The sequence below is a fragment of the Ambystoma mexicanum genome, chromosome 9 (assembly GCF_040938575.1).
Source record: "Ambystoma mexicanum isolate Mex_15411 chromosome 9, UKY_AmexF1_1, whole genome shotgun sequence".
In the NCBI taxonomy this organism is placed as follows: Eukaryota; Metazoa; Chordata; class Amphibia; order Caudata; family Ambystomatidae; genus Ambystoma; species Ambystoma mexicanum.
Genome location: NC_090931.1, coordinates 462,724,487 through 462,744,164, shown reverse-complemented (window position 1 = coordinate 462,744,164; position 19,678 = coordinate 462,724,487). Strand labels below are relative to the sequence as shown.

Below are 19,678 nucleotides of genomic sequence, written 5' to 3'. Positions count from 1 at the left end.
CACATTATGCCGCCCCACACAACCTACACACGAGACTGGGTTACATGGTCGTGACTCCGGAACTTGTGGGGGAAATGACGGGCTCAGAATATAAGGCGAGAATATTATCGGACCACTCCCCTATGGTCCTGGCGTGGCAACATCAGCCCCCCCAGAGCCAGGATTCCAACATGGAGGCTTACAGCCGAGGCATTGAAGGACACTGCATTCTGGGAGGACCTGAGGGAGGAAATAATTGAGTACTTAAAAAATAATACTGAAAGCGTAGAATCAGAGGGTACCCTATAGGAGGCCTTCAAGGTGGTAGTAAGAGGGGCGGCCATATCCAATTCCAGAGTGCTCCAAGGGGGTATAGCACGAGAATTACAGGAGACAGAGAAGAAACTAGAAGCAATTATGAAAAGAGGGGGCACCTCACAGGAGGATGCCGCACAAGCGAGCCAATTAAAACAGGCATGTGCTGGGCTCCCAGAGGTTATGCAACCTGAATTATAAAAAATACATTGAAAGACAACACCCAGGGGGAGATAAACCAGGGAGGTTGCTCGCATAGCTATTCGAAACGAGACACCAAGAGCTGCAATTGGAGAGATAAACGGAGAAGCGGGCCAGGTCTGGAACGCCCAGGAGAGTGTGAATGAGGGATTCCTTAGATTTTACAAACACCTCTATGAAAACGCAGGAGAGATGTCAGAGCAGGAGACTCAAGAGACGCTAGAAGACATAGGGCTACCTAAATTGAGTGAGGAAGATAGGGAGAACCTGGATGCCCCAATCACAATAGAGGAATTAGAGACAGTGGAAATACATCTGCCCACGAGCAAAGCCCCTGGGACAGACGGGCTCCCCAGCGAATTCTACAAGACGTATAGACAAGAAGTGCTCCCCCCGCTACTGGCAATGTTAAACGAGGCCTCGAGAAAGGTAGACTGCCGGAATCACTGAGGAAGACAGTAATTATTCCACTCCTCAAACCTGACAAGCCAAGCACAGACTGCGGGTCGTACAGACCACTATCCATGCTGAATCAAGACAGTAGAATTCTCACATCTATGCTGGCGAATAGACTATTAGCGGGTAATAAATAAACTCATACACCCCGATCAAACCGGATATGTCCCAGGTAGAAGCATATCCGTTAACCACAGGAGGCTCCACCATATTATAGAACAGGCAGAGGGTGACCCAAGCGAAATAGCAGTAGTCTTGCTAGGCGCAGTAAAAGCCTTCGACTCTGTAAGGTGGCCTTGGATGATGGTGGCCTTGAAAGAATACGGGATGGGACCGGGGTACCTGCAGTGGGGGAAGATGGTGTATAGCTCCCCAACAGCCAGGGTCAAAACGGGAGCGATAATCCCAGACAAATGGCACTTTAGCAGAGGCACGAGACAGGGCTGTCCATGGTCCCCGATGCTGTGCATCCTTGCTCTAGAACCACTAGCGATCATTTTGAGACAGCAGTATGAAGAAATAGGGGTTTACACTAGGGGGGGGCCGCAATTGATATGATTGTATGTGGATGACATGTTGTTATATCTGCGGTACCCAGGGGAAAGCTTGCAATACATCTTAGAGGTGATGGAGCGCTATGCAACTCTCTCAGGAATACCAGTGAACCCCAAAAAATCATGCATGTTCCCCTTGGGGAGGTACAGAGGAGTCCCACAGGAGAACCTACCCATCCCACAGATAGCCTGGCAGACCAGAACATTCAGATACCTGGGGATTAACATATATCACACAATTGCAGACGAGCCCAAATATAACACGGAAAGGGCAGTAGAAGTTATCAAGAACAGTATGGGTTTCTGGGCAAAGCTCCCCCTAGCCATGGTGGGTAGGGCGGCTTTGCTCAAGATGGTGGTCCTGCCTAGGTTACTGCATCTTTTCATGAACATCCCACACATGTTGCCCAAATGCTTTTTTATTAAACTCCACAGTTTGTATAGAGGTTTCCTGTGGTACAACTCTAGAAACAGAATGGCCCTATGGAAATTACAGAATACATATGACAGAGTAGGTATAAACCTGCCGAACTTTGAGATATACCACTTGGCAGGGCAGCTACAATATGTTGCTAGGTGGCTGTCCCAGGAGGAGACAGCCGAATCTAGATTGATGAGGGGAGAATGCGACTCTTACATCCTAAAAGAACTGATATGGCTGCCCAAACCAGAGATGCAGGGGTGATTGAGATTGCTGAAACTGGGCTGGAAGACATGGCACAAAGCGTGTCGGTGTCATGGGAAACGCGACCCCATGCTCCCCGCCGGTGCCACTTGTGGCGCTCTGCAGGGTGAATGAATAACGGAAGAAAGGGATCCGTAAATACTGGGAGCCGGGAGGCCTAGCGACTCTGGGAGATATATGGCAAGAGGGGAGGGAACTGGACTTCCAAACGATAGCTGACGAAACTGGGATACATACGGGGCAATAGATCACATAAACTAGAATAGTTAAACGGGTGAAGGAAACATGGTCCGAAATAGCACTAGCAGCACAACCTGATACTGCCATAGAAACTATGTATGATATATCTGAAGGAGGGCACGAAACGTCCCAGATTAACGAACTGGTGATGTCTAGAGTGGGTAAGGAGCTGCTCCAATTGAGACGGGACTGGGAGGAGGAAGCGGGAAAACCTATGCAAGACGGGCAGTGGGAAAGAGCTCAGATATATCATAAAAAGGTATCCAGGAATGCGAGGCTGCAGCAGATTCAGTTATATGTCACCCACAGGGTGTTCATGACCACTCGAAGGATCGCCAGATTTGGGAGTACAGAAATACAAAAAAGCCCCAAATGCGGGGAGGTGGATGCCGGGATGATCCATATGTTCTGGTCATGCCCGGAGGTGGGAAGTTTCTGCGAGGAAATCAAGCTACGATTATCTGAAAAGGGAATCAAGTTAGATGTTGGATCTGTGTGGGCATGCATAGTGGAGGGATTTACCAGACCCTGCAATCTGAAACACATATGCAAACTCAAGGACCTGGCCTATGTACTGGCAAAAAGGCGACTAGCCATGAGCTGGAAAGCAGCCCACAGACCCAGATTAGAGGTTTGGTGGAGCGATCCTTTGAAATGGGCAAATGCTGAGACAGTAGTATGGCATGAGGCAACCAACAGAGGGGAGGATGATGAAGTGGGACCTCTGATAGCATGGAGACAAATGGTAGCCACATTGTCGGGATCCTCCCATTCCAAATCCAGTGAATGTGATTCATCCGAAAATGGTGAAGGGGATTAGCCCCAAGAGAAGGGAAGCCAGAAGAACTGAGGTGGAAGCTCGAGTTAAAGTGGGGGGGGGGGGGCAGTAATAAATAACACGCAAATGTATGCTATGAAGCTTGTAACTGAAAATGTCGGGAGTGTTGGTTATGTTTTGTTTGTTGTAAAAACCAATACAAAATTAAAATAAATAAATGAATATATAAGGATGAAGGAATTGTACTGATTTCCTCTGAATGTGTAATTTCCCGGGTGTCCTTAGGTGTTTGCCCATTAATAGGATGAACACCCCATTCATACAGCCAGGTACACAACTTGAATCCATTAGCACACATATGATTGTCTAACATGTATATCTTTCAGTATATCATCCGTGCTATCAAAAGGGTCTGGTGACCCATGCCTATTTTAAGGTTAAAATCCCTGCCCTGAATGACTAAATTATTTCCCATTTGAGATTGGGAAAGTAAATCATCATCAAAAAGACGTTTAAACATCATTAGAACACTTTCTTCATTGTAATTATGTGGGCTATTATAGAAATGGACTATTATTAAGTCTCCTGTATTCTTTTCCGCTCTTATCTTTACAATGTGTATAAAATTCATAGGAGGGTCTACCATCACAATGATACGCAACCGTAAATGTTGCGAATATTGCCATTTCACCAAAGTGTCTACCCTTCGAAGGCTTGTGGGCCTTGATTTGAGAGGTACAGTAACCATCGAAAATAAGATCAAATGATGACCATGTTCTTGTTAAAGTATTATATCAAATTGATTCAGGAAATTAATAGATTCAAAACTACCAGATTTTATCATTTTCTTTGCTATGTTTCATGGCACTATAGTTACTGATTATTTTAGGCACTACCATGACTGCTCCCACAGTTGTAGCTGAGGTTCCCACCATAGTGGTAATGTCTCTCTCAGGTGATAGTTGAGGGGGAACATGTTTCAAACTGTGATCACTATGTCGAACCAAGAGTGAGTCTATTTCTTCCAGGGTAAATAAACAATCAAATTGATTTTAATCAGAATAGTGACCATGTCTAGAGGTGATCTATGTTCACTATTCGTCACCAAGTCTGTATTGAGTATGGGCTTTGGCTTCTCCAGATGGGGGCAACTGGAATTCGCAACCAAGAGCAGTTTTCCCTGTTGGGTTACTGTTCCACAATGACATTGAATGTCTACTAGGCTCTGCTGTCTGAGATAAATACAAAATGAGGAGGGTAAAAATAAGATAATTGAAAGATTCTTAATTGCTTGTTTCATACTTGCTTCCCTAGGTTGAAGTTGATAATGAATTTCACAATTCTCAGATTTGTGGCTGTTACGATTATACAATCGCCCGAGAGGCTTTTTCTTGTTCTACACACTCAGGCTATCCTTCTAGCCATCAACATGCGTTGTGGGTTAATCCCAGGACCCTTTAGACTAGTATTAATCCAGCGGCCAGTTGTGTTAATCAATTAAGATGTTGATTCCCAAATGCTTGCTATTTCAGTTCTGCTGGAGAAGAGTGTGATGGGTGAGTCTTTGGGAGGGCCTCAGAAAGGACTGCTGTGAATGTGTTGGTTAATGGAGTAGTTTGCGCTTGGCTGTGGCATTCATGTGGGTATGAGGTTAGTTGTATTTAGTAGTGTAGGTTGTGATTATGGAAGGTTATGTGGCTCAGTTTGGGATCCTTGGTGGTAGATACATGTGGTGTGAAAATAGGGGAGGTAAGTGAGGGCAAATGTGGCGACTGTATTCTTACTTTAGCTAAATATGTTCAATTGGCAGAGTCGAAAAATCAGTAGTCTTCGCTGAGTTGGTGTGGTTCATATGGGTTTATGGGTTGAGGTGAGAAACAGATGTGTGCTGGGCACTTATGCGATTTGATAGTGTGTGCTGTGTGTTTGTCATGTGTAAATGATGATATATGTATAGGCTGGTTGCCGTGTGTGCAAGGAGAGTGGCATGGCATATTTTCCAGACAATGGTAAAGCTCTATTCGCTGTTGTTTAATTGTATTTTATTTAAATGGTTTTAATTGATATAAAATCATTAGGCATACAAGTATTCAAATACGAGATTATACAACAATTCGCAGCATACATAACACACAAGTACAACCTGGATTTCATCCTATAGGGATCCTACCCACAGTAATCCTCCATATACCCCATGACAAAGAAGAAGTGCACACAAACTATGGTAAACAGTATGGAAACCATGTCAAGTGACAGTAGTACATTGTTACTAGGGTCTTAATATTAGATGGTAGTTATCGTTTTGGGCATCGTCTCTATCTTGGTTTTGATCAGTGCAAGGGCTAGTGGGTGAGCTGTTGGTGTGTTAAGTGTATGGGACCAGCTAAGATGATTGGGCAGTTTGAATTAAGGTGGTTAAGTGCCTTTCTGAGTGAGTGTGGTTGGTTTGGATGTAATGCTAAAGGAGTGGGGTTAGCTCAGAAGGTGGAGAGATGGAGTTGGCGGAATGCAAGTGCCGGATGAAGAAGGGTGGCCACGTGGTAGGATAAGGTTGAAGAAGGGGGGGTCATGAGGTAGGATGACGTTGAGGAAGGGTGTTGATGTGATACGATTGGTTACATGTGATTTTAAAGAATTAAATTACAGAGAATGCTGTAATAACGAAAAAATGTAACTTAAAATATCACCTTGTTTTGCATTTTTGTGTTTGCGGTGTCCCCCCTTGAGCTCCCCATTTCCCTATGCTTTTAAACCCACCCAAGCCCCTCCCCACCCGTTGTAACCCCTTATCCCACCACATTTACATTTTAAAGAAAAATTCAATCTGTTTTCGTTCAAACATTTTCGTTATTACAGCATTCTCAGTAATATAATTCGGTAAAATTACTGCATACCGGAAGGATTAGGTTGGGGTGCTGAAGTGGGATGACAGAGATCCCAAGGAGATGGCGGAGTGGGATATCGACCTCTCTAACTTATAAAGTAAAGAAAGAACCTCCCGGAGACTTGAGCCTCATTGAGGTAGCTGGTAAAATTATTTATTTGTCACAAATAACCAACTGCCCTTTCTGATGACACATGTTTCGACTGGTTAGCCTTTCTCAATTCAGGGCAAATTAACATTCTTTGCACAACAAAGTAATACAAATCAAATATAACACATGTTTTTGATAGAAACACAAAAAAATGTAACATCCAAATGTAAAATGACATCACAGCGTTAAATGAATATTGATAATCCATTCATATCATGTGAGGTATGTATATAGTGTAACATGAAGGTTGTATATCAGATGATTGTGTGTAGACCGAAATCAAGGATGGGGTTAAAGGAAGGATTGTTAGGAGTGGGGAAAGCAATTGAACAAAGAGACAAGAGGAGAAATAAAATAAATGTAGATGGGCAGGTCTGGGCAGTGACGCTGGGGATTCACGGAGGGCATTTAACTAGTTGTATATATAACACACCTAGCTATGTGTTTGAGCAAGTCCACGATTCAGGCTGAACAGAGACGTCTTTATGGGAGGGCAAAAGGGGCACTTGCCCCGTGCCCCCACCTTGGAGGGGGCCACAAGAAGGAGCCTTAGTAAACAAAAAGTCAGTTTCCCAAGTCAAAAAAATAAAGTATCACACATCAGGATTTGCTGTGGTGTGCTGCTAAGGCTAAACCTATTTTCTGTCGGTTGTTGACAAGTACATTTTGTTCTGATCTTTTCATCCTGTAAAGCTATGTTCACTGTGGTATACATAGTTTGCGTGGCACAACACATGTAGTATTCTCACCTTTCTGTAGGGATTATATTGATCATGTGAAATAGCCAAACATGAAATAAATGTTGATACATTTGAGTGTCCCGATGGTTCAGAGGATAGCTCAGTGTGTTAAGCACTCATTGCAGAGATATGAGTTCACATGCAAGATTACAATACCAAATTCAAGCTACGCTGACTCAGCATTTCCAGTGTATGAAGTTGTTAAGCCTGCATCTATATGTACTTTGTTCTATAGCACTCCAGGTGTTATCACCATTTTACCTGCACTAGATAGCGGTTTCTATAGAAACTGACATAGCTTCAATATAGTGATGGTCTAGAAATTGGTTTGTTTACTCTGGGAGATTGTAAAACCTAGGCAGGCACCTCCAATGATGCCAATAAAGTGTTAGAGATGTTTTTGTATCCAAATTCCAGACTGTGGATCCAAAGCGTTCATGCTTGGATCCTGGATTTGCCAGCAGAGGATACAGTGATCCTGGACACATTTTAGATCACTGACAGTACTGTACTGCATTCTATGAAAAGGTTTTCTTCTCACATGCTGGTGGCATTGTTTAGCCAATTACCTGATATTTCCTAACATGTAGGCCGGTTGAGTGGAAGGAGTTATAGACAGAAGAGAGGAGACCAGATATTGCAGGTTTCTTACCAGCATATTTTAAGGTCTGCTTATGTGACAACAAAACAGTTTGCTTTTTTGTACCATTCAAAGGTTTTTCTTCATGTTTTTAAATATCATTGCACACACCTGCGTTTTGGGTGTATTTAAAGCTTTACAATACAAAAGGGAAACCTACCTGAAATCTTCTAAGATCACATCCATTAGTACAATGGTATTTATATGCTTTCCTTGATGATGGAGACAATGAAGCTAGAATCATACCCATTTTGATCAATATGTTTTTATAACGTTTTGTTTTTTAAAATGTTTATATTGGGTTATGTGATTTTCATATTTTCCAAGTCAGTTCTGTAAAATTGAATTATTATTATTTTTTTAAATTAATTTGTTTAGTTGAAAATACAACTTTTCAAATTATTTTCTCTTTATAAAAGAAAAAAAAAGAATAGGATACATAATACAGAAGAAAAATATGACACAACCTAACATCCAAAGAAACCAGAAAACACACCTTGACATCAAAATACAAAAAAAGACTTAAAAGTGTAATTGTTCATTGCGCCCAACTTAAGGATAGCAATGCAACACAATGTATTACTTTCATAAAAATGATAAAATATCAGGTGTTCCCAGAATGCGATGGCCATTTCTTAATTTTTCTGGAGTGCATTTGCTGGTAACACAAAGTCAAGAAACTGAATTATCGCTATTTGTATTGTGACTCGCGGATTTGAAAATAAAAGGTGCCATAATTGTTTCCTATCCACATTCCGAGGTACAATCCATTTTTTTTCAAAGCATCTGTGTCTTGCATCATTCAATGCAGTGCAGTGAATTATAAGGTGTTGCAAGGTTTCTTTCTGATTGATGTTTAAACAGTAACAACAGAAGTTTAGCTTAGGGGTGATTAGCTTCCTTCTACACAGTATATCCCTGGTGTTCCACTGGTTCAATCTAAACCTCAAAAATGTACTCCGAAAATGCTGAGAGGGGCATTTTGCAAGATAAGTCACCAAGGCACCATATTTTTTGGTGCCAAATAAATGAATGTTAACATCTTTATGATTAGAGCATTTCACTAGAGTCTCGGACCAATCATGCTGAACATTTTTTACCTTCGCCCTATCTGGATTATTTATTAGGAGGTCTATTGTTACCGCAGCATCAGCTGCTGCATTCAGAACATGAATCCACCACCTCATTGCAAAGGTTTTCTGGGAATTCATTATGTCCTGTACTGGTGCTGCCAGGATGGTTGTTTTCCTTAGACCCTCCAACATTTTGCAAAGGAAAGCACACTGCTTCCATGTCACCTGTGAGTAGAGCGATAGAACACCCAGCTCATATCGTAATATTGCTGTTGGGGTACTGCAAGGTAGATGTAAAAGCGACTTCCAATATTTGGACTCAATGCGATCCCAAAACAAACGACTTTGCGGGAGTGAGGCTTCCGCTCCATACAAGATGATTGGTATGACTTTCATTTTGTAATAACTTGGGGTGTGCCTTAGTGTAAACTTTCCAAACGTTACTTGTATTATTTTTGATTGAGAAATTAAAGATCATAATTTATTTTTAATTTCGCAGGTAAATTGTAAGTCTGTTTTCTTGTACTGGATGGTTACACCAAGGTACTTATATTGGTACACACTTAAGAGTTCACATTACTGTAATTGCCATTTGTGCCTGCTTTTCCTCACACAATTACTATTACAAACCATGATTTGCGTCTTTTGTGTATTGATGACTAAATTGTTGTCTAATGCATAAGAGCCTACCTGTTCGAGCATGTTTTGAAGACCCTTGGGAGTTTTGGACAACAAAATTAAATCATCCGCATAGAGTAAGTATGGTATTCTTAGCCCCCCCCAATAGCGGTGGATCACCCACACAGTTCTTGATCGACTTCCCAATATCTAAGATGAAGAAGTTGAACAAGAAAGAGGCTAAGGCACAGCCTTGCTTTAGTCCTCTTTGGGTTGCTATTGTTGGGGACAATTGTCCATTAAAATCTGTTCTTACCCACATAGTTGTGTCAGAATGGAGCAGTATTATTAAAGCTATTAAGGAGTCAGGGCAATGATATTTCAGCAATTTTGCCAATAACAACGTCCTGTCTAGCGAATGAAATGCAGCTTTGAAATCAATGAAGGCCAAGTATAACGTTTGGCCACACGCTGCTTGATGCGCTTGCATCATATTAAGGGCAAGAATGTTTGGAATCCTACCCAATCCTTTTACAAAGCCCAATTGCAAGGGGTCTTTTAGATGTGTTGCATCAGCCCATATATTAAGTTTGCTCAAAATTAGCCTTGCAAAAATGTTTGCAGGGGCATCCTGCAATGAGATTGGCCGGTAACTTAAAGGCAATTTGCGGTCACCTTTTTTATAAATTGGGACCGTGATTGATTGAGTCCATGTTTTCGGCAATTTCTGTTTCTGATTGACCGCCGAGAATATGTTGACAAGTATGGACGCCCAAATCTCTGGATGAGACTTCATGACATGATTTGAAATGCCATCCGGGCCTACAGCCCACAAATTGCCTGCAAATTACTCGCTGATTTAATTAACCCCAAGATTGCACTTTGATCAAACTCAAGATGAAACTTGATTATAGATGTTGATGGTTCATAGACCTTAGAACCAGGTGGTAAAGAGTACAAACATTCAAAGTAAGAGACCCACTGATAGGTTTCAACTAGGGTGATTTGTAAATCTAATTGATGGACACCAAGGGCTTGATTTAATACGGTCCACATTTTGGCTATATTTTTTTCTGCCAAAGTCTACAACATATTAACACCATCACTCTGATAAAGCATGGCCCTATGCCCCTGCATCCAATTCATATCTACTGTTCGAATTTTTTCAAGAGAGAAACGCTCTGAGGGGAGGAGGAAGCCTTGCGAGTTTTCTTGACTCAGCACGATACAACTTTTTTCTTAGATGAACTGATTTATCAAAAGTGTGAAGATGATTCACATGATTACCCGCCGCCGTATTCCGACGGCTAAAACATTGAATTGTGTCACTGTAAATCAGCCCCATCTCAAAACCTTTGTTGTCATCTTTTGTATTTGATTGTGATATTAACTGGTTGAAATGGATCAAGGCATCCTCTGTCCATCAGAGCCGATTTCCGCCCGCGTTCACTACCAAACAGCCATGCAAATGCGAGTGCTTGACAGGTTGATTCTCACCATTGACAAGCCATTCGGCACAAAGTATGCTGTGATCGCTCACTTCATTAGTACAAATATGAAATGTTAGCATTATTGCCCATAATGCCGCATTTACATAGATATAATCAATTGTCGAAGAGGCCTTGCCTTTGTGCCAAGTTGGAGCAGGTGGAATGTCAGATGAAAAGGCACCATTCAACACAAAGAGATTTCTATGTTTTAACAGACAATTCCAGAGCATAAGTCTCTCGCTGGGTCGCTTCCCTTTTTTCATAAAACAGTTTAAGTTCAAATCACCACCTAAGATTACATACGTGATGCTCTGATCTTGTGATATCATGTATAGTAAACAATTCAGATCTCTAAAGAAGCATCTTCAGTGATCCCAACCGTATTCCAATACACATTGAGAATTGCATAAATGGCCCTTAGATGTCTCACTTTAATTAACAACATGAATTTATTAGGTGCTGCCCAGAAACTAGAGGACAACCCGTTTTTGATCTTAACGGCTATTTAAAGGCCAGAAGTGGGTCTTCCCAAAATGGCTTTTGATGTGGGATTTAAATTAACCTCGTGGCCATCCCAAAAAGGGGGGAGGGTCAACCAGTCTCCTGCAAAAGGACGATGTCATATTGGTTCAGGCTATATTGGTCATTATTCAAAAGATGTTTAAAGCCTCTTGTGTTCCAACTCAATAGGGCTATTGTATAATGCGAGGCAAAGGAGACTAGTTAACTCGACTTTGTACTGCACTCACAGACACAAGTTTTGACTGATGATTGTGACCTCTGTGAACCTCTGACCTCCTGAGGTCTATTTTTTGGGATTTCAGCTTGCGCCTTTGAACCTGGTGGTGTACCAGTTCCACCATCTTCAGTACATAGCATGAAGCCTAGATCGTATAAAGATCCCTTTGATTGCCATATCCCATTTTCAATCACACTTGATTGCATCCACAATCTTACAGCATTGAGATTTCTTTTATCAAAAAATTCAACTAATGTTAGGTCAGAAGACACTATGCTCTCTAACAATTGGATGTCAGAGAAAATCACCATTACAGCTCTGCGATTCAAATCGAATTGGGTGCTCGGGGTGGGTCTACACTTCAAAATTAGAGAACATAAAGCCGGCCTTTTCCTTCCATACAAGCTTTCCCCCTTTCGCTTCATCGTTTTTTTTTAAATTGTCCACCTTAGAGACCATTTCTTTACGAGATTCCACAGATTTTAAATTGGGCAAAGTATTTTCAATGAGTGTTAGAATAGCCTCAGAAAGCTGAGTAGGGATCAAAGGGGGATTGAGAGGCTTAGGAACACCACACAAATTTGATTGAGACTCCGCAAAATGCAAAGGATTCGAGAAAGAACCAGAGGAAGAGATGGGGTAGACGACTGATCCCTTGTGTTCAGGCAAACTTACACCCAGGGACTTGTTGGCTGAGATTTGATCCAGCATTAGGGGGGGACGGTTTTGCAAAAGTGTCTAAGTGAGGAGGAATATGACCAGTCGCATATGCATCAACAGCCCTCCGTATTCCCACTCTGTGTCTCGCCACTTCACTCATCGAAATCCCTTTCGGATCCTTATCAATACCAGTGCCTTTTTTCTTCTTTTTATTACTAGTCTGTACACCAATTAGTGAAATAGATTCTGCAGACATCGATGTGAGATCTCTCTCACTAAATCATCAAGAGGTTGATATGATGAAGCCTGCGTTGGATTGAGTTCAGTAAGGTTACTTTTCAATTTAGCTTGATTCAATAACCTATATTTCCTTTTAATGGTTTTGGATACTGCAATTTTGTTTTTACTAGGCATGGAGATCGCTTTGAAAAATTGTTTTGCCACTGCCTTCACTACACTCTTGGGCGCAGATTGATTTTTAGGAAGTTTAGATCCATTATTAGAGCCGTCAATCGAGCCGCCACAAGGATTTCCAGAGGACAGCGATCTATCAAAAGCCTTGGGTGCAACTTTAGACTGGGTAAAGATTGGGTATATCTCTTTAGGATGATTGGGCAACATGTCCAACAAGGCTCCTGGGAGGAAGGAGCAGGGTGCAAAGACGCACACAAAAATGGACAATCAATCGAGTTCTCATAAATGATAGCTTTGAAACAAGGAAGGGCACCCACCGATGCCATGATGGGACCTGTGTGAGAGGAACATGGAGGAAACTGGGTAGTGCATTTCTCATTTGTTTGGCAAGCAATAGAGGAAACAAATATTTTAGGGGGGATAGGGTGCACACATGACATAGGCGATGGCTTATTTCTGTTAGCCCCTTCCATTTGCAAGGACAGCATTTTTTTAAAGTTTCCTCTTGTGCCAAGAACCTACGATCAATAACATTATATAAATTACCCAATGCATGAAGAGCAGAATTCATCGCCGATAATGTAACATCAGCCTGAAAGTCAGTATTGCATAAATGCAAAGATGTATTAGTGCTATGTGAATGAGTGCTAGCAATATTAGGTTGGGAATGCATTGACATACTAACAGACTTGACAGAGATACGTGAGACCTCAGAGAACATCATGGGCGAACGTGAAAGGTTGTCTGACAAACACTTGTCAGAAAATACAGAATCATCAGGATCAAGATCAATGATGGCAGCATCATCAGAGGGTTGAGCTGCGCCAGACATAGAAACCAAAGCTCTAGGTGCAATTTCTAAATCAGCAAGATCGCTGATGGATTAAACAACCCTAGGGGCAATAACTGACGCTTTGGTAGCCAATTCCAAAGAGTCTAAAATGGCCGTGTCTGTTAGGGACATATCATTTTAATGTGATTGTATAGACCGCACCGGATCCACACAATCTGCCGTAGATGACACCGGCAACAGACATGTAGTAGGATTAAGAACGGGAAAAGGGATAGTTTGTTTGCAGCCCCCACTCGATGAAGCACTAAGTGCGATATTCACACCCAGTGTTTCTCGCTCTATGGGCTGACAATGAGCCTTTGCAAAACAGGCGAATGTCAGCATTAACAAGACCAGAACTATTATTTTTCCCCCCAACATGTGTGGCATATTCATGATTTGAAGACCGAGGGAGTCGAGCAGGACTCAAACTTGAGGAAAATTTTAGGGGCATGCCAGTTTTAAGTGTAACGGGAACCATGCTTAAGGAGCTACTGTCTGATTGACAATAAACGTGAAACCTCACCAGCAAAATGCTAAAAATAGTCACTTCGAGGGTCTTAAGCCCTATTTTATTACCACACCTCAATGATTGTGATCACACTCATGCATGAAGAAAGACCCAGCAAGAAGCCCCAGTCTGCCACATGCCGCGCACCGTGAACAGTCAACAGTACTTTGCAGTACTTCACGGTGTGCGCGCAAGTGCGCTGCCTTGTGTGTTTTGGTACAGCTGGTGGGAGGTGAAATGGGAGTGACAGTGTCCAGAGGGCGGGACCACCAGTCATATAGGAACCTTGGGAATCATAAATATAAAGAAAGGATTTAGGAACTCTATTTCAAATACAATGAAAGAGACTCAGGCATTTAGTCCAGTTCAGTGCAAAAAGCGAAGTTCACATTTGTTGTTTAAAGGGCTAGGAGCGCTTTGGTGTCACAATGAAAACACTCCTCCCCAGATACAGCCGACAACGCTGCTTCAAGCAGTTTCAGCAAAGTCCAGTGTTCAAAAATGCACAAAGTCCGGAGAGACGGCACACGCAAAGAGCCACGCCTCAGTCAACAGTACTTTGCAGTACTTCACTGTGCATGCGCGAGTACGCTGCCTTGTGGGTATTAATAGAGCTGATGGGAGGTGAAATGGGAGTGACAGTGTCCAGAGGGCAGGACCACCAGTCAGATAGGAACCTTTGTTGTTTAAAGGGCTAGAAGCGCTTTGGTATCACAATGAAAACACTCCTCCCCATATACAGCCGACAATGCTGCTCCACTCAGTTTCAGCAATGTCTAGTGTTCAAAAATGCACAAAGTCCGGAGAGACAGCACACGCGAAGAGCCACGCCGCAGTCAACAGTACTTTGCAGTACTTCACGGTGCTCATGGGATTATTTTAGTACAAGGTAAAAACTAGAAGATAAATTGGTAAAGAGCAGAAATCGTGGGTATGAATCCCAACTTCACCACTTAATCAATGTGTGATCCTGGGTATCTCATTTAATAGTGTGTTTCTTCACCTGTCAAGATAGCAAGTCCCTAAACCTTTCAAAATTGTCAGCCCTTCAGAGTGATTTCGTTCTCAGGGTTTGATCTTTAAGAAAGACTCATTCATGGTTTCACTGGCTATATATAGTGTTGCTTCCTCTGTAATGATAGTGAGCATTGATATATTACACACCCCAGCCACCTGTTTTTTTGCTCTCGAATGGCAACACTGCTTGAAAACCATGTCCCAATTCTAATCTCAGTCTGTCTGCATACCCACACCTTCCTGGTATCTTCAAATCGTTATCCACTCTCTATGCTACCGTTTGTGTAGTTTTATCCTTGTTTCCCATTGGTCGTCTGTATCCATGCTTGAGCACTTTTGCTGTCTCTGAGGCAGCTAATCTCAGACTATTCTGGATTATGTGTACCTTTGTCATAAAATCTGTGTCCTGCAGTTAAACTATGTCCAGTACACATCCATGTGGCTGCTATTGATGACATGTTTGCTGTACCTATGCTTGACCATAAGTACCCTCGCATAGATTGCTAATGTTGCCCTTGAAATGCTACTTGTTTATCACTCTGATTACAACATGAATCAAGAGTGTAAGATATCTGAAAGAAAGTTTACCATGCTTATTTTGATCTCTGCAAGGCAGCATATCAAGCTATGGGTTGTTAACGTGACATGGGGTGCGGCGCACTAGATATTCTATATCCCTTAATTCCTTTGCTCTTTTGGAGGGGGGCCCCGGAGGTGTCTGTGCCCCGGGACCCGAAAGTGCTTAAGATGGCCCTGAGGCTGAACTGTGCTAGATCCTAGGGCTGAACTAAACACTCCTTTTAAAAATGACTGAGGACCGGCTGAATCAGTATTTCGGTTTGGAAACAAGTTCCAGAGGTTAAACAAAAGGCACACTTTTTTTAATAACAGCTGAACATTCGAACAAAAGTTTTCAAAGACCTGGGCAGCACCAATACTAATGGAAAGTTCTGGTGCATGATAAATATCCAGGATGCACGAGAGATGGGCTGTGGGGATTTGATTCAGCACTAATAACTGCATTTTAATTAGCAGTTGTTTCTGGGATCTTGGGAGTGACACTTCCACCAAGTGTATGTGATACCGCAGGAAGCGAACTCAAAATTAAAACGCCTCGTGTGTGTGTGTGTGTGTGTGTGTGAAACTGGGCCCAGGGAGGGTCATTGGACCATGTACAATTGTTAACAGGGACATGGGATGTTTAACTGGCATTTATGGGTGCAACAAAGCCAAACTGAGTGTTATTATTTTGAAGGAGAGGTTGGTGTCAGGGGAAGGTGCTACGCTATGAAAATGCATTGGAACCTTCTGTGCATTGTTGGTGACTTGGCTCTTCTAGTGAATCCACCTTGAATGGTTTGGGCTCCATATCTAAGCTTTGTCACTCCTGCGCATTTAGAACAAATGCACGTCCCTCTGTAGGCTTTCCTTAGGATGGGCCTTACTACACTAACTCCAGGCCGCACTTGTTACACAATCCTGGCTGAAGCCTCTGCTTAGAAGAGTTTTAAGCTATCCTAAAAGTGGGTGGATCTCTGGGAGTTGCCGTCAGGATCAGCAGCAATTAGGGAATCCAAGGAAGCCATTTCTCTTCAATACTCTTCAATGTCTCGGGAGGATAGCTCAAGGGCAACGTGCTCACCTTGGAAACAAGACCCCATGGAGCAACATAAGTTTGATCCCCCGGTCCGCGCATAGAAACCTCTGGGTATTAAGCGTGTTATAAATAACCTATCATATCATACACACGCTATGTTATGTTATGTCATTGGACATTTGTATAGCGCTTTCTACCATTGGTATGATTCCAAAGTACAGTGGTATCAAATCACTATAAAGTACCACATAAAAAAATACATTTTCTACATAGACACCAGCAGCTTGATAAACACAAACTATTAACAATAATGCAGGATCATCACAGACTGTATCACACATATCGACACATTGGGCCTCATTACGAGTTGGGACGTATCCCGGCAGTAAATATGCCGGAACACCGCCCAACTGAATTACTGTTACCTCCACTTGTCCTGGCGTAATAACCGCTGGATTGCAGGTGGTGGTGGTGGAGTTAATCCCCATTTTCTGGACTCTATCAGGCTTTTTTGGCAGAATTAACACTGGTGAAATTACCTGGAGGTAAATCCCCCAATCCAGGGCCATACTCGTAGTATAGCTGTGTGGTAAAAGTGGCAGTAATTCCATTACCGTCAATTTTTCCCCACACCGCCATACTTGTAATGAGGCCCATTGTGTTCACAGTAGTTTCAATTATACTTAGGATTATAATATATTATTATTATTATAATAAATGTTATGACAGAGAGTTGAGATTCTATTACGGACACAGAGGTATTATGCAGCAAACGGGTTTTCTTTATTTTGTACTGCAGTCAAAAAAAATAACACAAACAAAACTACCTCTCCCATGATCCACTTCTCTGAAACCTAGACCATCCACCAATCTGAAGCGTGTATTGCCCTTTAAAAATTTTCTCAATTATAGCTGTATTTTACAGGTGGAAGGGTGATCATTCAAGTTCACTATAGCATACTCCTTTTTTATTTCAGGGAGAAGGGGTTCAGCAGCTCCGAGAGGCCCTGAAGATTTTGGCAGAGCGGGTATTAATCCTGGAGCACATGATTGGAATCCACGGTGAGTAAGGCACTGTTCTTACGTTTGCATGCTCTCAGACCTGCTCTAGCGAGATTTAGAATGGCTGTCTATTCCGTGCAGCCGATCTTCTCACTCAGGCTTACAGTGACTGTTTATTTGCACCAACGCATGCCATAATCACTTTCAGCCTCAATACAAGTTTGGCGGTATTTTGGTAGTAATACCACCAAGTTACCACTATAAAGTATTACTGTTACCACCACTTGTTCTGGCGGCATTAACATTGGTGATATTATCACCAGATTACAAATGGTGGTATCTGGTGTTAGACTCTATTGATTGGAGTCCAGGTTTTAGTGGTATTACCCGTGGCGGTAATACCACCGATTTGGCTGTTTTGGGGTGTTAAAGCAGAGGAATTACTGCCAGCATTCTCCTGGAGGTGTTTCCTCTTGCGTTACCTACCTGTAGTTTGGCATTGTTGTAATGCAGATATGTGTCTGCTCGTTTTTGCATTCACTGGACCAAACAGTTGTGGACTTCCACCAGTATAACTCTATAGCCTTTGAAAGGCTCCACTATCAAAAACGTCTATTTTGATAAAGATTTGCATGCTGGATCAGGTTGAGCCTTGCCATTTTAAAGTAGCCAGTTATAAAAAAAAATAGTGAGCATCACATTGCTATTCAATGCTCAGAATATTCAGTATGGCCATTACTGCTGTGTGCAACAATAAGGTATTGATGTTTGAACTTGAGTACTTGCTCATAATAAAATTAGTGCTCACTATCACACACTGGAACATTAAATATATAGAGGTAGCTACACTATAGTTAATTAACTTTATGTTTAAAGTTAGTGAATGCTACCTAGCTAATAACATCTAAGTAGCAAGGAGCAAACCCTTTGACCACTCAACCCGCCTGTTCGCAACCTGCACTTCGACGGTCGGGATCTCTCGGGGCCACTGAGCCTCACATCAGTTATAGATCTATAGAATGAGTACTATTAATTTCGGTTCTCATGTCACTTATTATGTGCCCTCTGCGCTACGACGCCATTACAGTGGCACAATATGCTTTATAAAGGAAAAAGGAATTAACTACATCAAGCCTGGGGGTTATGTCATATCCATTACTCACCTCAGAGGAAATGCGTGTCCTGGAGCTCAGTTCATCCATTTAAGATCAAGAAGGCTACTCCCACGAAATGTTTTGCTGGATATCTTGAAAATATGCAGTGGATTTTGCTCGTGGACGATATTTGAAGATGCTTATTTTACATTGTATTATGACTGTGTCCCTACTTGGAGATGGCTATCATTGGCTAGGCTGTTTAAACGAAACAAAATAGGATTGTGTTAGAAAATGCTTTGTAAGCCGTGGAAGTGCGAATATGTGTGTGTGAGATCTGCAAGAACCTTGAGTCCTGCCAAAATTTCCTGAAATTGACTCTTGGGGCCGGATTCATGGAAAAGAATGCATTTCTCCTGCAATTGCTGCACGTCAAGAATGACACTGCGCAACCGTGGAATTCACAGCACAAAGTGTCCGTATTCGCAAGTCGTGCCAGGAACACACCCGACATGCCCCCAATCAAAGCCCAATCTTGCAGAACAGCTACCTCTGTGTGCTCCCCTAGACGCAAATATATGCACCCTTCAAACAGTGGGTGGCGTCCTCCGCAAGCAGGCCTGCATCTCGGGGACCGTGCGCAGCGTCCACCATAACGGTTGCCGGCACCCTGACAACATGCATATGATACTTCATAACTCAGGTTAAACTTGGAAAATCTGCATGCGAACCCCCATAAACCGATACTGCACCCTGCCACCCTGTGTACGCGCACCCCTAAATTAGATTGGAACCCTGGTTGCGTACACCCATACCTAAATCTGACATGCAAACCCCATGTGCTGGGATATCTATGCTGCAATTGTCTTTAACCCCTGCCTTCGGGTGGAGTAGAGTTCAAGGGATTTGCGTGGCCATTTCTATGCTGAGAGGCTGCTTGGGTGGTTCCATGAATACGTGTCGTTTCGTGCAATTGAGTGCATGTGAAGGACTGCCTGTGGGCCGTCC

At 42.5% G+C, this 19,678-nt stretch overlaps 1 protein-coding gene across 4 annotated transcripts in view; it reads left to right on the top strand.

Moving 5' to 3' along the window:
- The window catches only part of COL26A1 (collagen type XXVI alpha 1 chain), a 1,569,010-nt gene that overhangs the window by 1,531,579 nt on the left and 17,753 nt on the right, over positions 1 to 19,678 (top strand). For all 4 annotated transcript variants that reach the window (XM_069614996.1, XM_069614997.1, XM_069614995.1 and 1 more), the window contains exon 14: positions 17,552 to 17,636. In XM_069614996.1, the coding sequence (XP_069471097.1) occupies positions 17,552 to 17,636 (85 nt within the window). The remainder of the gene's footprint in view (positions 1 to 17,551; positions 17,637 to 19,678) is intronic.